At 39.0% G+C, this 14,934-nt stretch overlaps 1 protein-coding gene across 2 annotated transcripts in view; it reads left to right on the top strand.

The window, feature by feature from the left end:
• LOC142052499 (macrophage mannose receptor 1-like) overlaps nucleotides 1-14,934 on the top strand; it is a 36,381-nt gene that overhangs the window by 19,319 nt on the left and 2,128 nt on the right. For both annotated transcript variants that reach the window (XM_075082693.1, XM_075082692.1), the window contains 13 exons: nucleotides 568-603; nucleotides 716-891; nucleotides 1,531-1,598; nucleotides 3,131-3,231; nucleotides 5,287-5,423; nucleotides 6,464-6,578; nucleotides 7,148-7,344; nucleotides 8,422-8,512; nucleotides 9,916-10,148; nucleotides 10,982-11,147; nucleotides 12,214-12,366; nucleotides 12,806-12,922; nucleotides 13,133-13,294. In XM_075082693.1, the coding sequence (XP_074938794.1) occupies nucleotides 568-603; nucleotides 716-891; nucleotides 1,531-1,598; nucleotides 3,131-3,231; nucleotides 5,287-5,423; nucleotides 6,464-6,578; nucleotides 7,148-7,344; nucleotides 8,422-8,512; nucleotides 9,916-10,148; nucleotides 10,982-11,147; nucleotides 12,214-12,366; nucleotides 12,806-12,922; nucleotides 13,133-13,294 (1,752 nt within the window). The remainder of the gene's footprint in view (nucleotides 1-567; nucleotides 604-715; nucleotides 892-1,530; nucleotides 1,599-3,130; nucleotides 3,232-5,286; nucleotides 5,424-6,463; nucleotides 6,579-7,147; nucleotides 7,345-8,421; nucleotides 8,513-9,915; nucleotides 10,149-10,981; nucleotides 11,148-12,213; nucleotides 12,367-12,805; nucleotides 12,923-13,132; nucleotides 13,295-14,934) is intronic.

The raw sequence follows: 14,934 nt of genomic DNA, 5'->3' as shown, positions 1-14,934 counted from the left end.
GATTCAGCTGCTTTTGGAAAAGCAATGGTTCAAAGCAGTGTCATTTCTTTTTCTATCAAAACCAGAAATATCTCACAGTCAGTGTATATATAGTCATATTCCCTTCTGCTTATGAATATTTGGGAATGAGAGAATTTTTTGATAGAGCTAAAGTACATCCAGTGGAAATTTTCTCTTTCTTGATAGGAAGACCCCTCTGGAGGATTATGGACTGTCTACTGATGGATAGTAAAGGGGCTGTAAAACCAAAGTTTAAAGTGTTTCAGATAAATCTACTGTAATTTACAGACTAGAAGAACTATTTTCTCTTACGTTGCTCTATGCAGGAATGTGATCCAGCCAAAGCCATGACTTTGCTGATGTGAAGCACAGCTTGTGATAAGTAGCTGATCATACATATTGCATAATATGTGGCTGAAATGTGTGGTTAAGCCTGCTTTCTAGTCAATAGCAAAGGAGCGCAGAACCTTGCTCTGTTCCTCACTCTGCTCCTTGCAGTCAGTCACAAGCTACATCATAAAACACACTATGGAGTCGTGTCAGGCCTTCTGTTCTCTTGTTTTGCAGGAGTGCCATTAAAATCTGAACCAACTGACACATATGGTAGGTGTTTGCGTACATTTATTCAGCTTATTTTTTATCAAAATCAGTATTCTAAAATGAGCTTTTGTGTTCTACAGATACAGAATTTAAGGCTATCTTATTTATCTTCCAGTCTATAAAACCACTGCAGATGGGTGGGTCGTATATGAAGATAAACTATACTATATCAGCAAAGAATATGTCTCCATGGAAAAGGCCCAAGAGTTTTGCAGGATGAATTCTGCAGACCTGGCTGTTGTTAATAGTAATAGTGAGAGAAGATTCCTACAGAGAGTGCTAAAAGAAAATGTAAGAATCATTATAAACAGACAGACTAAAGTAGAAATGCTTTTGACAACCTGCTTGCAAAACTTGAATTGCCTCAGAAGTAGAGACATCGTATTTTCACTAATGAAATTGCCTGAGATGACATCTATGAAATTCCCCCCAAGCACGCCCTTTGGTCCCATGGGATTTGGTCTTTCCTGCTCTGCGCCAGCTGTGCTAAGGCGGTGAGGCAGGCTGGTAGGAAGAGACATGTGGGGAGGTGCCAGCTGTGCTGGCTTGGGAAGCCGCTGGTGAGAGAGGGAGACTTGAGGTCAGCATTAGACGGTGCTGTAGTCCTGTAGGGAGAATGAGAGTCAGGTCAGTTGATGTCTCAAGATCCTCACGATCTCTCAGATGTCAGTTTCTGACTCAAGAGCTGATTCTCTCCTACCCCATCCTAAGGGCCCTCAGCACTGCAGGACTCAGCTCTGATGCTCCAGGAAAAACCTGGCTTCTGCACCTGAGTGTGAAAACTCATTGCTGTGCTTAACCATAAGCACGTGCTTTACTGCTGCTGACTTCAGCGACTGCTCTGTGAACCTAACCAATGGCACATCCATTTCTGCTTGTTTTACTTCAAAGATTTTTTTCTTAAATTAAAATAGTACCTCCCTGTTTTAGGAGGAATCCTGTTGTCAGTCAAGAGGATACTTCATTGGTCTAAAAGTGAGTCTTGATAAAAAGTTTAGGTAAGTTAAGATGATCACTGCAGCTCTTAACATGTAGGAAAAAAATACAGTATTTTATGTGGCTGGAGGTACTAAATGTGTTATTTTCAAGGACTGAAAGCAGTTCCACATAACAAGTACAAAGCAGAATGGTACAGTCCTAGAATATTCTAAAGTCCAATAGTTTTCTGCAAAAAGAAATAGGAAAAGAATACTTCTCTTGAGTAAACACTTACCCAAAGGAAGGGTTGGAAGCTATACCCTCCATACACACTTTCTCAAGTTTCTTTCAAAGAGATGTCCCATAAATTGTAGTGACACTTTACTATGCTGGATTTTATACCTATACACACACACACACACACACGTGGACAATGAGTACAAAAAGCTGCTTCTGACAGAAATTTTTAAGGTAGCCTCCGCAAACTCCAGTTCCAGGAGAAATATCAGCAGTTTACAGTACAGTAAAATTAACAAGTACTGCAAAAAGACCAATACACAAATAAACTCAAAACTAAAGTAAAAGATACTGAAGGTACTGATGCTGACTACCTTCCCATCTGTTAGTTAGGACACATCTGGGACGTGAAAGACCATACTTCTAATCTTGACCTGAAACAGGTTTAGAGGAGATTTGAATTTAACCTTTCTATTTTAATGCTGGTGTTGAGTGTCTGTAAATCACTAACTTTGGTAAGGGCAGAAGAGGAGTGGGGAGACACAAGTTGGTAGTGATTGAGTCAGTGCACAATTCTAACCTCCTGACTTAGGACACAATTAGGGAGACAGGGCATTGCTTGTGTCCAGTGGACATCTCCTTTATTTAGATCGAGTGTATCATCATCAGCAAGAGATAGAGAGAGATGAGGGAGCTGAACTTGTTTCCCACTTCAGGCTGAAAGACCTAAATTCTGAAATATTGATTAAAATGCAATGCCAACCTCTTCTTCCTTCAACAGCAATATATTAAAGAGAAAAGCTTGTAAGCACAAATTAAAAATGTCAATTTTGATACTTCAGAAAGGGTGGTTTTAAAGCTGACAGAATGTCCATTAGTTTCCAGACACAAGACTTAATAGAAATAACCTATGGAGATATTTCTCCTCAGGGCAAAATCCACAAAGGGGTATTTTTGCCCTTGTTTGCATCTATGAAAACATCAGGAAAGCTCAGACCGAGAAGCATAATATTAACTAGGTGATATAATTAAATCAGTTAAGATAAACAAAACTTTTAATATTCCTCTTTGTATTACCTGTTATGGCTAACTGAAAATAGTTTCTGTTATTAAATGATGTCTGACCACTCCTGCCCATCAATGGAAAATATGCTTGGCGTTTTCTTTTTCTGCTTTGCAACCAGTAATATTTTACATAAATTTCTTCAAATTAGAATACTCAGGTAAGGAGAGGAAAATCTGTAACTGTCCTTCCAGGTTTAGCCAGTTCCCTTTAATGCTCATGGACCTTCTTAGTTGTGAGGTGCTAATTCAGATTCTCATCTCACAGTTGAAGTGTATTAATTAATAACTATTTGTGTATCTTTTCTTTAAGCTGGATAGATGGGACTCCAGTAACCTATGTGGCCTGGGCTCCTAATGAACCCAACTTTGCAAACAATGAGGAAAATTGTGTGATAATGTTGTCAGAGCAAGGTAAGTAACAAAGCTAAACTATTAGATTTTACTTGTCTCTGCTTGGGTTGTTACTGATGCTGTCAAACTTCTGCTGCCAGCTGTCACACAATCTGCAATTCCTTTCCAGTCCAAAATGGCTGTCTTCTGCAATTTCTTTCCAGTGACAAGCCAACAGGATGCTGTAACTGGTGTAACCACCAGTCATGGAAGAGTCTTTGTCCTTAGACTGGGGAGATTTCAGTACCATGTGTATTTAATGCAGATGTCTCTGGATTTATAAGACTGATATTGCACCTTTTTACAGGGCTTTTCACTACTTCTCTAAGTAAAAAGTTGAGTGGGGTTTGACTCCGCTCCCATGAACTTAAGAAAACATTTATGACAGCTACAGGAAAGAGCGGGGTTGAAGGTACAAGCCAATGAGGACAGGAGAGAGACAAATACATCTAATGACCTAAGACTGTCTTACATGCTTATAAGTACTCATAAATGTAAATATCTTGCAAATCCTAGAGCTAATTTTTCCTCTTGGTTGTATTTCTGTAACTTAGCAGAGGCTAATGGGAATTCAGCAATATATATATAAGGAAATAAATCTCTCAATTTATGATTTATAAAGAATTCAGTCAGCAATCCCACCTGAAATTCTGCCTTTATATGAAGGCACCAAGGACAAGATTCACTTTCCTAAACATAGGCATCTGGTCTGATTGAGATGCATCTCTCCTCCTTTATTTGTTGATCCAGAAAGGGGCAGCTATCCCACTGATCCTGCCATATCTACCAGCTCTGCTTAGACAGCTCAGCATTCCTGGGCTTGTCTCAGATAATGCTAGAGATTTATATGTGGGCAACTGAATTGGACCATATGGAAAACATTAAGCTTGAGTCAAAACCAAAATGTAGCTAATGTGAGCCAGACCTCTGAAGTCTCATTATGGTCAAATGGAGATCTCACCTGCACAGCTACTGCTGCCTGAAGAGCAATTCAGTTTACTCTAGTGCCGTATTCAGTTGCCTACATGTAGGTGACTGTAGCCACCTGCGATGTCCTAGAGTTAGCCCACCTGACTGTAAGTTTCCCACAGAAACAGTACTGTATCTGTCAGCTCTCTGCAGGTACCTTGCATAGCCTCTGAAGTGGTGCTAAGCACCTTTGTTTAGACAAAAGAATCTTGCCCCAGCTCTCTATTGACTACAACAGTAGCTTAGAAACCGAGTGTGTATCTTGACCACTGAAATAAGGTATTTTAATCTGCAAACTGAACCCCTAGATAACATTATATTAACTTGAGATATTGGCCCCCAGGAGACGGCACATATTTAATATGTATGTTTGAACACTATATTGCACCCTTAGATTGATCCAGTATTTCCTGTCTCACCCATTTCTGATCCATTTTCTTCTCAAATTTGCTTGCTGGTGTATTGCCCTTGCTGCCTGTGACATGATGATCCTATAGCTTGAACAAATCAGGAACAGGTATGCACAATGTGGAGAGCCCTGGATGAGGAGCAGAAGGGTCAGGTGGTTCAAATTAAGCACAAGGGGCTACAGTTGTGCTACTTTTAGGGCTTCACCTGCCTCATTCAAAGCTGCCATGGTTACTTTACCTTCAGATCAAGCTGCAGCCTGAAATATAAAATAGGGAACATTGTGTTTTTCCCCCGCAAAAAAAAGTTCATTTTTTTTCTCATCCTCTTTCTCCTGTAATTCTCCTACTCAGATTCTTTGATGGAGAAGGGTAGGGAGGGTGGAGAAAGTAGAATGAAGTTAATTGCTGACCAGAGCATTCCTTCTGAGTCACTGGCCCTTTCTTCCCAGTCCTTCATTCTTTCAATTGCTAGATGGTAGCCCAGTAACTAACAGTGCTGAGGATCTAAAGTCCATAAATGTCTTCTGTTTATAAAAAATAGTTTAATGCATAAATGTAGTACATGGCTCTTTTACTGACTTTTATGGTCTAATCAGTAAAGATTGGCCTCTTTCTAACTCAAAATAATAAGAAGTGATAAATCATTGTTACAAATACTATAGTATCTTGACTTGCTATTCAATCTAATTATTTTTAGGCTTGTGGAATGATGTAAACTGTGGTTCCTCCAATAAATTTGTATGTGAAAAACACAACAGTTCTATTAATTCAACGTCTGCTTCTCCATTGCCTCCTGGAGGATGCCCAGAAAGTTGGTTTTTATTTAACAACAAGGTATGTCAACAAGTATCTTCAGTAAATCATGTAAAGCAGTGGAACTGAAAAAAGAATTGCAAAAAATGTTTTTATGATTAGAAAATAAATCTGGAGAGTAACTATCTAGTCTGAACATGCTGGCTGGATGGCTGGGCCTTTTTGGAGGTTGTTATAGACATTTAACTTTGCAGAGGAATACAGTAAAAGCAGATATATGCTGAATAAATTTCAGAGAACATAATTTGTGCAGGCTTAAAATACACTGTTACTGTTTAAGAAAATCCCTCCTTCTCCTCTCCTCTCCTGTGTTACATATTTATGCTAGAAACTAAAATTTGTAACAGTCAGTCTTGAAAAAAAAATAAAAAGCATTTCAGGTGGAAGGATTTAGAGATAATGTATTTGAGTAATCCGTTTGGCTTGTACAGGGTTCCGAAAGCTTTGAGTTCAGAAAGATGATGACAAACTACAATTTTTTTGAGTGTAGTGTTACATTCAGACATGGGCTGGAAGTTCTCACTTCTTTAACAGAAGAATTTGTACCAATTTGAGTTGCAGCTCCATTTGCCAAAGGTTGTTTTGTCTCACTGTGCTACTCTTGCACCCTCAGAATGTTAAGTCAATGTGTCAAAGGATATTTCATACACTTTGACAGGATGAACAGTCGTAACCACAGTTATTGGAAGAGGAACAAGGCACAGTAGAGATCATTCCCTGTAGCTGTGTCAGTCAAAGCCATATTTTCTTAGTTTTAAATGATCCCTCTGTTATTGCAGGAAGCAGGCAGATGAAAATGTGAAAAGGGATTATGCACTTGACATCATTACAATGTGTTCAGATGACACTAGACTCCTGGCTTACACCTTGTGCAATGAGAGGGGCTGAGCGCCTACCTGGGTAGACATACATTCTACTCTGGAGCTTTATCACTTATTCTAGCCTTGATGTCTTTTTCTGGAGAAATGTAGGTCTAGCTATATTAACAGCTAATTGATATTAGTCACGTATAATAGTTCTTTCCTTTGCTAGTTTGAATGAAGCGCTTCCTTTTTTTCCAGTGTTTCAAAATATTTGCTTCCAATGTAACAAGAAAGCTCACGTGGCCTGCTGCGCGAGATGCTTGTATTGGTTTGGGAGGAAACCTGGCTACCATACCAAATGAACAAGTGCAAGGTACATATATGGGCTCTATGGAAAGAAAAATATATTAATGTCACTAAAGAAACGGTATACTCTCCAAAATAGAATATGGGATTATCTGCGGAAAATTACTTATTAGCCAGGTCAGTTTATGCTCCAAAGTGTGAAACGATAGCTAAATTTTTGCATATAAGAAATAAAACATGTGTTTCTGGTTTTTTCAGTTGCTCAGTTTTCATGAAACTTCCAGTCTGTTTTGAGTGTGGTTGTACAGATCCCTCTAACTGACACACATCTCTATTTTCTGGCTTTCTCACTGGCAATATGACTTGCTGGAACACTACGTGTGCATACACAGTGGTGAAGGGGACATTTTCTAATTTGCCCCAGAGCTTTCCTTTTGGCTATTTTTTCAACCTTAATGACTGTGTAACGTATGTTCCTACAGATGCTTATCTAAACATCTTGCTCAAGGCAGATGGGCTCTGTAGGGGGAAATGTTATCCTTTTAACACGGCCCCAGTTCTGGGCTTTTGCACATTTTTCCTATTTTGGGTAAGTCATGATGAGCTTTCCTTAATGAGAAATCTTTGCTTCCTCAGCTTTCCTCTTCTATCATTTAAAAGATGCCACAACTAACGTTTGGATTGGGATGAACGATATCAACGAAGAGTCCACTTTTCTTTGGACAGATGGGAGCACCGTTTCCTACACCAACTGGGTTAATGGTGCACCAGAACAGAAACAAAGCTACTTTGACTATTATGACCTTGAAATGTTGACAGACATCACTGTGGAGGTACAGGAAATTTAAGCAAGCTGTGTATCTTAGGCAGCTAGGTGACTTTCCTGAAAGGGAAGTTACAGCAGCAATAACAAGATGCTGAAACAAGTCCTTTTATAAGCACAATGGGGCTTAGCAAATCACCTGATAATGATGCCAAATACACCAAAAATGTTTGGCAGAGGTTCTGTAGAAAGGGACCTATGCTTCCCATCTGACCTACTGCAAAATACCAGCTCTGTAAAACAAGCCCAGAGAGGCATATATTACATCAGTTACCTGCATTACCGCAAACATTAAATTTGCAACACCAAACATAGAAAAGTTATGATAAACCACAATTCAGGTTGTTGGCGCAACATTAATTTGTCTATGTATATGTCCCGTTCCTGGCTCATGTGGTCCCACACTGCTTTACTAGTTTCTGATGGTACAAAAGGATACCTTCAACAGAAGGGCTGCTTCCCCGCTGAAACTCAATCTCTTTTCCAAAGGAGGTAAAAATGTAATTTCTGAGGAAATGGTAGGCAGCTAGTCACCAGGGATTTTTAACATCTACCATCAAGTCAACTTGCTTATGACTAAGACTTGTTTAAATTGGCATAAGAGAGAAAGTCAGAAGAAATGCTGAAAGATTGAAAGGTGGTCACGGCCAGCCTTGAAATCAGGTGAGCCATGAAGGAAATCTTGAAGCAATTAAACATAAGGAAGTAAAGAGAAGATTTGTTATTACTAAAGACATCTGATAGTGATAGCTTGATAATGCTACAAACAACTGATAAAGAGTACCTGTTTTCTGAAAGATAGTCTGCTTCAGTTAAGAAAAATCCAGACTGGTAAGTTTATATTTATAGATCTTTCTTTCAGACCTTGACTGGAGTCAGGTCTTTCAGACCTTGGCAGCAGTGGAAGCCTGGTTCAAATTTAAGGGGTCACTAATAAATACCACGTCAAGCTGTTTGGCAGAAACCTAGGAGGTTTGAACTAATTACATAGGTGTTCAATGAACTCCTCTCCTCTTTTCTCTGGCATCAGGCTCACAACCTCCTGATTGCCTTTTGTAATGGCTGTGTATCTTCCCCTCTCCTTCAGACAGACTGTGTCTTCATAGTGAAATCAGATGGGAAATGGAGAGATGATAGCTGTGACAACGAGAGAGGCTATATATGCCAGATGAATTCACGTGAGTTCTGTTTAACCCAGTCACCTAAATAGAAAAAAGTATCTCAGATAAGCTGAATATATAAGCTGATGTGATTTCTTTCAGCTTTGAGTCTCATTCTGAGTCTCTCAGGCTTCCAGAGCTCCACCAGTCTTAAGGCTGTACTATTTTTAAGGTACAGTTTTTTCCACAGAAATTGCTGGAGAGGAACCACTGTCTTAATTGGGGTTTTGTACCTAAATCATTAATAATGTTAGAGAATAATAAATGGAAATGGATTTATTCTCAGTGAAATATGAGACTTTTAGGCATACTCTTTAAGTGTGGTGTAAAACCATGCTCTTGCAGTGTTCTCCCCATACTCCTGGCTGTCTCTAAGCAGAGCATTTAATCCTCTCTTAAAGTTTCTGCTGAATGCCACATGATGTCTATTAAAATGTACAGCTTTTTGGTTGTGCCTTTACTGTAGAAGGATATTGATTTTTTTTTTGTTAACACTAAAATGAGTAATGAATGTTGACTTTCCTACTGTAGAACTATAATTATGCAAATCCCTGCTGCCCAGTCATATAATGGGAGTGGAGAAGGCAAAGCACAGATAACAAAGCAGTTTTGCCTCACCTTTATTACTGCATTAGTAAAATCTATTCCCTCCTGCTTCAATCAGCTCCTGCAGCCTGTTCAGTTTCAGCATAGCTAGCCTATAAGAACCCCCTCTCCCTGCACAGCAAACATATAGTTTTAGGGGCACATTTTTAGTTTGCTTAACCCCTGTTACAGCTCTGCGAATACATTTACATTCTCAACAGTGGAAATATACACTGCCTGACTCAGATGTGCAGGCAATGTTCAGGCAGCCCTTACAGACAGATTAACAAAGATTAACAACTTTGAGTCGACAGCAAGTGGTGATCGATTAACATCTAGTATCAAAGTCTCAGGTTGTGACAGCAGGGTACAACAGTAAATGCCTTAAACATCTAGCCCTGTGTCCTCTTCACCAGTGTGATCTGAAATAGGTGTGCTCATATATCCAGATTTAGTCAAAATATCTTAAAGCACAGAAACACAAGTATCCAATTTATGAGTCTTAGTCTGCACTAGTCAGGCCTCTAGCGAGTATTGTCTTTTTTTCAGGGCATCCAGGATTTCACCCTGCTTTTTATATTACGAAATTTTGTTCATGTTTTACAATAAGTTTCTTTTGGGCTTTTTTGTTTTGGTGGTTTGGGTTTTTCGTGTGGGTTTTTTTGTTTGTTTTGGATTTTTGTTTGTTTGTTTTTCTTTCTGAATTATTCATGAGCTTAAATAAAGATTTTGATCTGTTGTTAATAGTGGACCTTTTGACCTATTTTTTTTGTAGCTTCCATGCTAGAGATGAGTGGTATGTTCTAAATTCATGCATTCAGTTTTTTACTCCATAGTTACCATGCAGTCTGAAGTACCAACAACAAATCCACCCTCTGGCTTTGTCCGTTATGGTGACAGTAGCTATTCAATCATCTCATTTGAAATGCAATGGGAAGAGGCCAGAAAAATATGTCAAGACAAATCTGCAGAACTTGCCAGCATTTCAGATGCCTACATCCATTCATTCTTGTGGATCCAGATGCTGAAATATGGAAAACCCATATGGATTGGTCTTAACAGCAATTTGGTAAGTGCTGGACAGATGGGAGGTGCAGGTGCTTGGTAGGCTCTCCTCCTCTTTATAAATCTGCTGGACGCCCAATTTACAGGAGTGCTGAAACAACTGTACTCTGAATGGCTTTACTGTGTATATGCATAGGGTTTTAGTGGTCCTGTAAGAGTTACTCAAAGACTTCCACGCACCAAATGGAGTGAAGAGTCAAAGAAAAAATTAAGCAGGAAGCTATAGATGAAAGTAGAAAGCTTTAGAAATGGTAAAAGAAATAAAGGCGCAGACTGAGAGTCACAGGCCAGGACATGCAGCTATTGTGAAGCAACAATTAGCCAATCTGAATGTCTAACTCCCTGGTATATAGAGGACTACTTATAAGTATTATTATATTAATAAAAGTTATTATAAGAGGTATTTTAAGATTATTTTGACTGTTTAATGTCAATTAATCTTTAGTCACCAAATAGATCCCATTTTTAATTTAACTAAAGCAGAGCGGAGGGGAGTAATTCCCTGGAATTGCTTCTTTTGATACGGGATTTACTAAATGACCTAAGATGAACTCATCTGAGTTTCTTGCCATGTTGGAAAAGTTTGTGTTTCTTCAGAAAAACTCTCCCAAAAGTGATGCACTAGTGAACAATGTTCATATGTAGTTTTTGTGTAACTCAGAACACCCAGTTACACTGCTTAGAACAGTGAATGGTGTTTTAAAAAAAACAGTAGCACAGGGCTTTTTTTCCTGAAAAATTCAAATAGAAGTAGGACATTATGTTTACGTGTTAGAACTTTATGTGTTAGAACTTTTAATGTAAAAATCTCTGTTACCAGAACTTCTTTGTTTTCAGACTGGCAGCTATTACAAATGGACCGATAACTGGAAAACCAGGTACACGAAATGGGCAGCAGGGGAACCAAAGAAGAAAAATGCTTGTGTCTACCTAGATCTTGATGGTACTTGGAAAACAGCATCCTGCAATGAAAGCTACTTTTCAGTTTGTAAGACATCAGAGGGTAAGCAAATGAATGTAAAAAAGACACATTCCTAGTTCCATTAGTCTGCCTAATCCTAGAGACTTTGCTCTGGCTTGGGCTAAAACCCTCAGAGGAGTATGCTTCAGGATACTGTCTACCACCCTGCAGAATCTGGAGGTTTGCTATTGGATGATATCTGAATTCAGGCACACAAAAGCCTCTTGTGCAAACAGAGATGGCTGCACTGCTTTCATGGTGGTGATACTTGCCTAAGATGAAGCTCTGTCTTCAAGGTATTTTGCTCTTTCTGAGATGTGAGCATAAATCACATTTGAGACTGTGTGTAATATAAGTGCTGGGAATGTGCGCTCACTGCGAGGGCTGCAGCAACTGAATAAGTTCATACAGGTATCACTGGGCCAAAATATAGGCAAGAGTTTCACTCCTGTTCACTATTGCTAGAGCTAAAGCAGTTCTGACGTAAGTGAAAGAGCCTTGGGAATGTGAATGAGACGTTAACTCTTTGTATTGGTATGCGGATGCATGTTTACTTGTAGATTTTGTAGAACTGTGTGGTTTTCCCTCCTTGAGGTTTTAAGTCTACATAATATAGTCTGTTTCTGATGGGAGATTCACCATAGATTTTGCCACTTCAAGGCAGCTTCCAAGTTAAAGCTTTGTAGCCTTTGTATAAAGTGCCAACGTACAGAGACCAGGCAGCTATACAATATGGAACTGTGGTATCAATGATTCATTAGTCTACAACAGCCTTCTGTGTTGTGAGAATGCAAATTCGAGATCTATATCATCCCTCAAGGTTTGCTTTCCTCACAGCACTGCCAAGGCGGTTAGTTAGATGCTGCAGGATGTGATTTGTTTCCTTGTCCTAAGAAATGTGATTGGAGAAACAAGGTGTTTCACACTCGTGACTGCCTGGCTTTCCCTGTTGCCTGAGCTGGGGGCCTGTAGGGATAATCAGGAGGAGAGGTCCAGATAGTTAAAGCTGGTGAGCTGGGTGAGAGAAATCACACATATTTACACGCACATCCTACCTCATAGGTTACTCATAATGCAATACCAATTTCATACCATATGGCTGCTTTAGCTATAGCTCCTACTGACCCTGCTCAGCTGCCCGGAGACTGCCCTGAAGCAGCTGAACTCCAAGCTTGGATCCCTTACCGCGGCCACTGCTACTACCTCGAAGCATCAGCTGGGACAAGCTGGGCGCTGGCTTCCCTTGAGTGTGCTCGGTTAGGTGAGAGCCTTCATTATCAACTAATGAGTTTTGCATGAACATTTATACAAAATTCACATAAAAATGTAAAAACATTTATAAAAAAAACAATTAGAAATACTTTCTTTACCTACGAAGCTATTCTAAACCTGGCACAATGAAAATAAACTGCCATAAGAAACTTTGTACAGCCTTCTGTCCTCCCAGGGGCTGTAGCCTCCCAGGCGTAGAGCTCCTCATCAGCTCCTGGCTGCTGGGGCACCATCCTGGGGGCAGTGATGGGGGGCCATGGCCGCTAAGCACCCCCAGGGCTCTGTCCTCTGCAAGAAGCAACGGGGAAACCAACATAATAGTGTGCATAATACTTTTAAAAGTTAGTGTTTGTATAGATTTAAAAGAGGAGGTTATTCCAGTAGTTGCTCATGTTGCTTACAGTTATTAGTTTGTTAATGTCTTTCAGGTGCTACCTTGGTTTCGGTAGAAAATGTGGATGAATCTGACTTTCTTATCCATACAATACAACCACTTGGAAATAAAGTAGGCGGCTTCTGGATAGGACTTTACCATAACGTGGATGGTAATGTCTTACTTTCAATATTTAATTGAAATACGCTTTGCTAATATGAGAAAAAATGAGGATAACTGTATTCTTACAAAAAATGATGTAGTCTTCTGCTGAGAAATGGCTTACTACTATGTTTTTTAAGTCATTTGCTGAGCTAATGAGTTAAAATATTTGGGAGACACACTTCACATTTTTTCAACAACTCTGGATGTTGCTCTTTAGGACAGTGGTTGTGGCTAGATAATGCTGCACTGGACTTTGTCAACTGGGAGGACAAAGAGTCTGGTGTGGAGCATCACTGTGTTGAAATGACCGCACCATCCGGTTATTGGGACAACATTGATTGCTCTTCTGAAAAAGGATTTATCTGCAAAAAACCCAAAGGTAAGCCCTTAGTGACTCAGCCCTTAGTGACAGAGCAGATCTGTTTACTAGTAACTATTACAGCCCTCCACCATTTCTGGAAGTAATTTCTGTCAGTTTCGTTTGCATATCTCACTTTTCTAAATATTTGCAGTTGCCTGTTTTTGCAGGCTGTGAGCTCTTCACATCACTGTCTGCACTCGTACAGAAATATGGTAATACGCTGTTGAGAACAAGGCTTTCAAAAAATTTTTGAATACCTAACACAACCACTGGTATGGCATCTGTCAAACACCTGTGCAAACCTACAGCTTTTCCAGGAACTAAGTATTGTAACATTTATTATATCATTGAAAGGAGGAATGAATGGGAATAATCACGCTTCCTCTTCAAGCTTGTTATACTCAAAAATTATACTACTGCCCAGTGTCAAAAACTGGCTTCATATTGGGCCTGATTCAACAACCTTTAAGTCAGTAATGCCTCAGGGGTACTAAAAGGCCAGCTGTTTGTTGCAATAATAACATAAGGAGTACTTCCCTATTAAATGGAAGCTTCAAGTCATTACAGAAGCTGTCTTATCAGCATTTCTGGAAAATTTCACACAATATTGTATATACCGGACTAATTTTTCAGAGGTAAAAAACCACGTGTAGTATTCCCAAGTGGAGATACGAAACATATAATTGTCTGAAAGAAAGCACTATCATTCCATTCTCTTAAGTTAGGTGTTAAAATCAATCTTATCTAAAAAATAGTAGGTTGCATCTTTAAACCTTTGTACTTTCTTTTGTAGTAGTTGTGAGGTCTGGTTCAAATCTCCAGCTTTTGCATTGTCCCCAGTAAATTATGGGGAACATCTCTGTCCTATGCTGAAAACCTCATTTTCTGTGTAAAACAATTTCTAGGATTCCTTTGTTTGAATGAAAAGTTGAAAGGACGTGATTTCAATACTAAAGACATCACAAGACACACTAGTTGTCAGAAAAATAATTGAAAATTTAGGGATAGGTTTTAATCACTTTGCAAATGTAGTCTTTAATTAAAATACCAAACTGAAATGCAACCAGGAAACAGTCATCTCCCATGCACTGTTAATTTCCATGCTTAAATCAGCACATGCCCATGGCACTAAATCAGTTAATCCCCATTAAAGATTTACTGAGAACATCCAAATTATATTCTATCCCATATAGTACTAAAATAATAAGAAAGCACTAAAATCCATCCATTGAATCATAAGATGCTCTCATATGTAACTATTTCCTGCCTTAGTAGGGGATACTGTTGCTTTGTACCTATTCGTTTTACATTTTGCTCTGCTTTCATTTCATTTTATATTTTGCCTTTATAACTTCTCCTCTGGGTAGCAAGTGTGTTTTAAAACTGTAATGTAAAAGAGCCAATAGGAGAAATATTTTCTTGTTAATTTAGGGAGTCTTATAGAAACATAGAATAACTAAGGTTGGAAGAGACCTCTAAGATCATCAAGTCCAACCATCAAGCCAACACCATGTCTCCTAAACCATGTCTTGATTCAGAAGAGTTTTTCTTACTTTATAAGAACATCCAATACATTTAATTCTTCTTTTCTGTGTGTCAAATATTTTTTGTACATCTTCAACAAAAAAAGGTTTTACAAAGGTCTTTTCTTTTTCTCT

This window comes from Phalacrocorax aristotelis, chromosome 2 (assembly GCF_949628215.1).
Source record: "Phalacrocorax aristotelis chromosome 2, bGulAri2.1, whole genome shotgun sequence".
NCBI lineage: Eukaryota > Metazoa > Chordata > Aves > Suliformes > Phalacrocoracidae > Phalacrocorax > Phalacrocorax aristotelis.
Note: the sequence above shows the minus strand (reverse complement) of the source record. Positions and strands in the feature narration are given on the sequence as shown.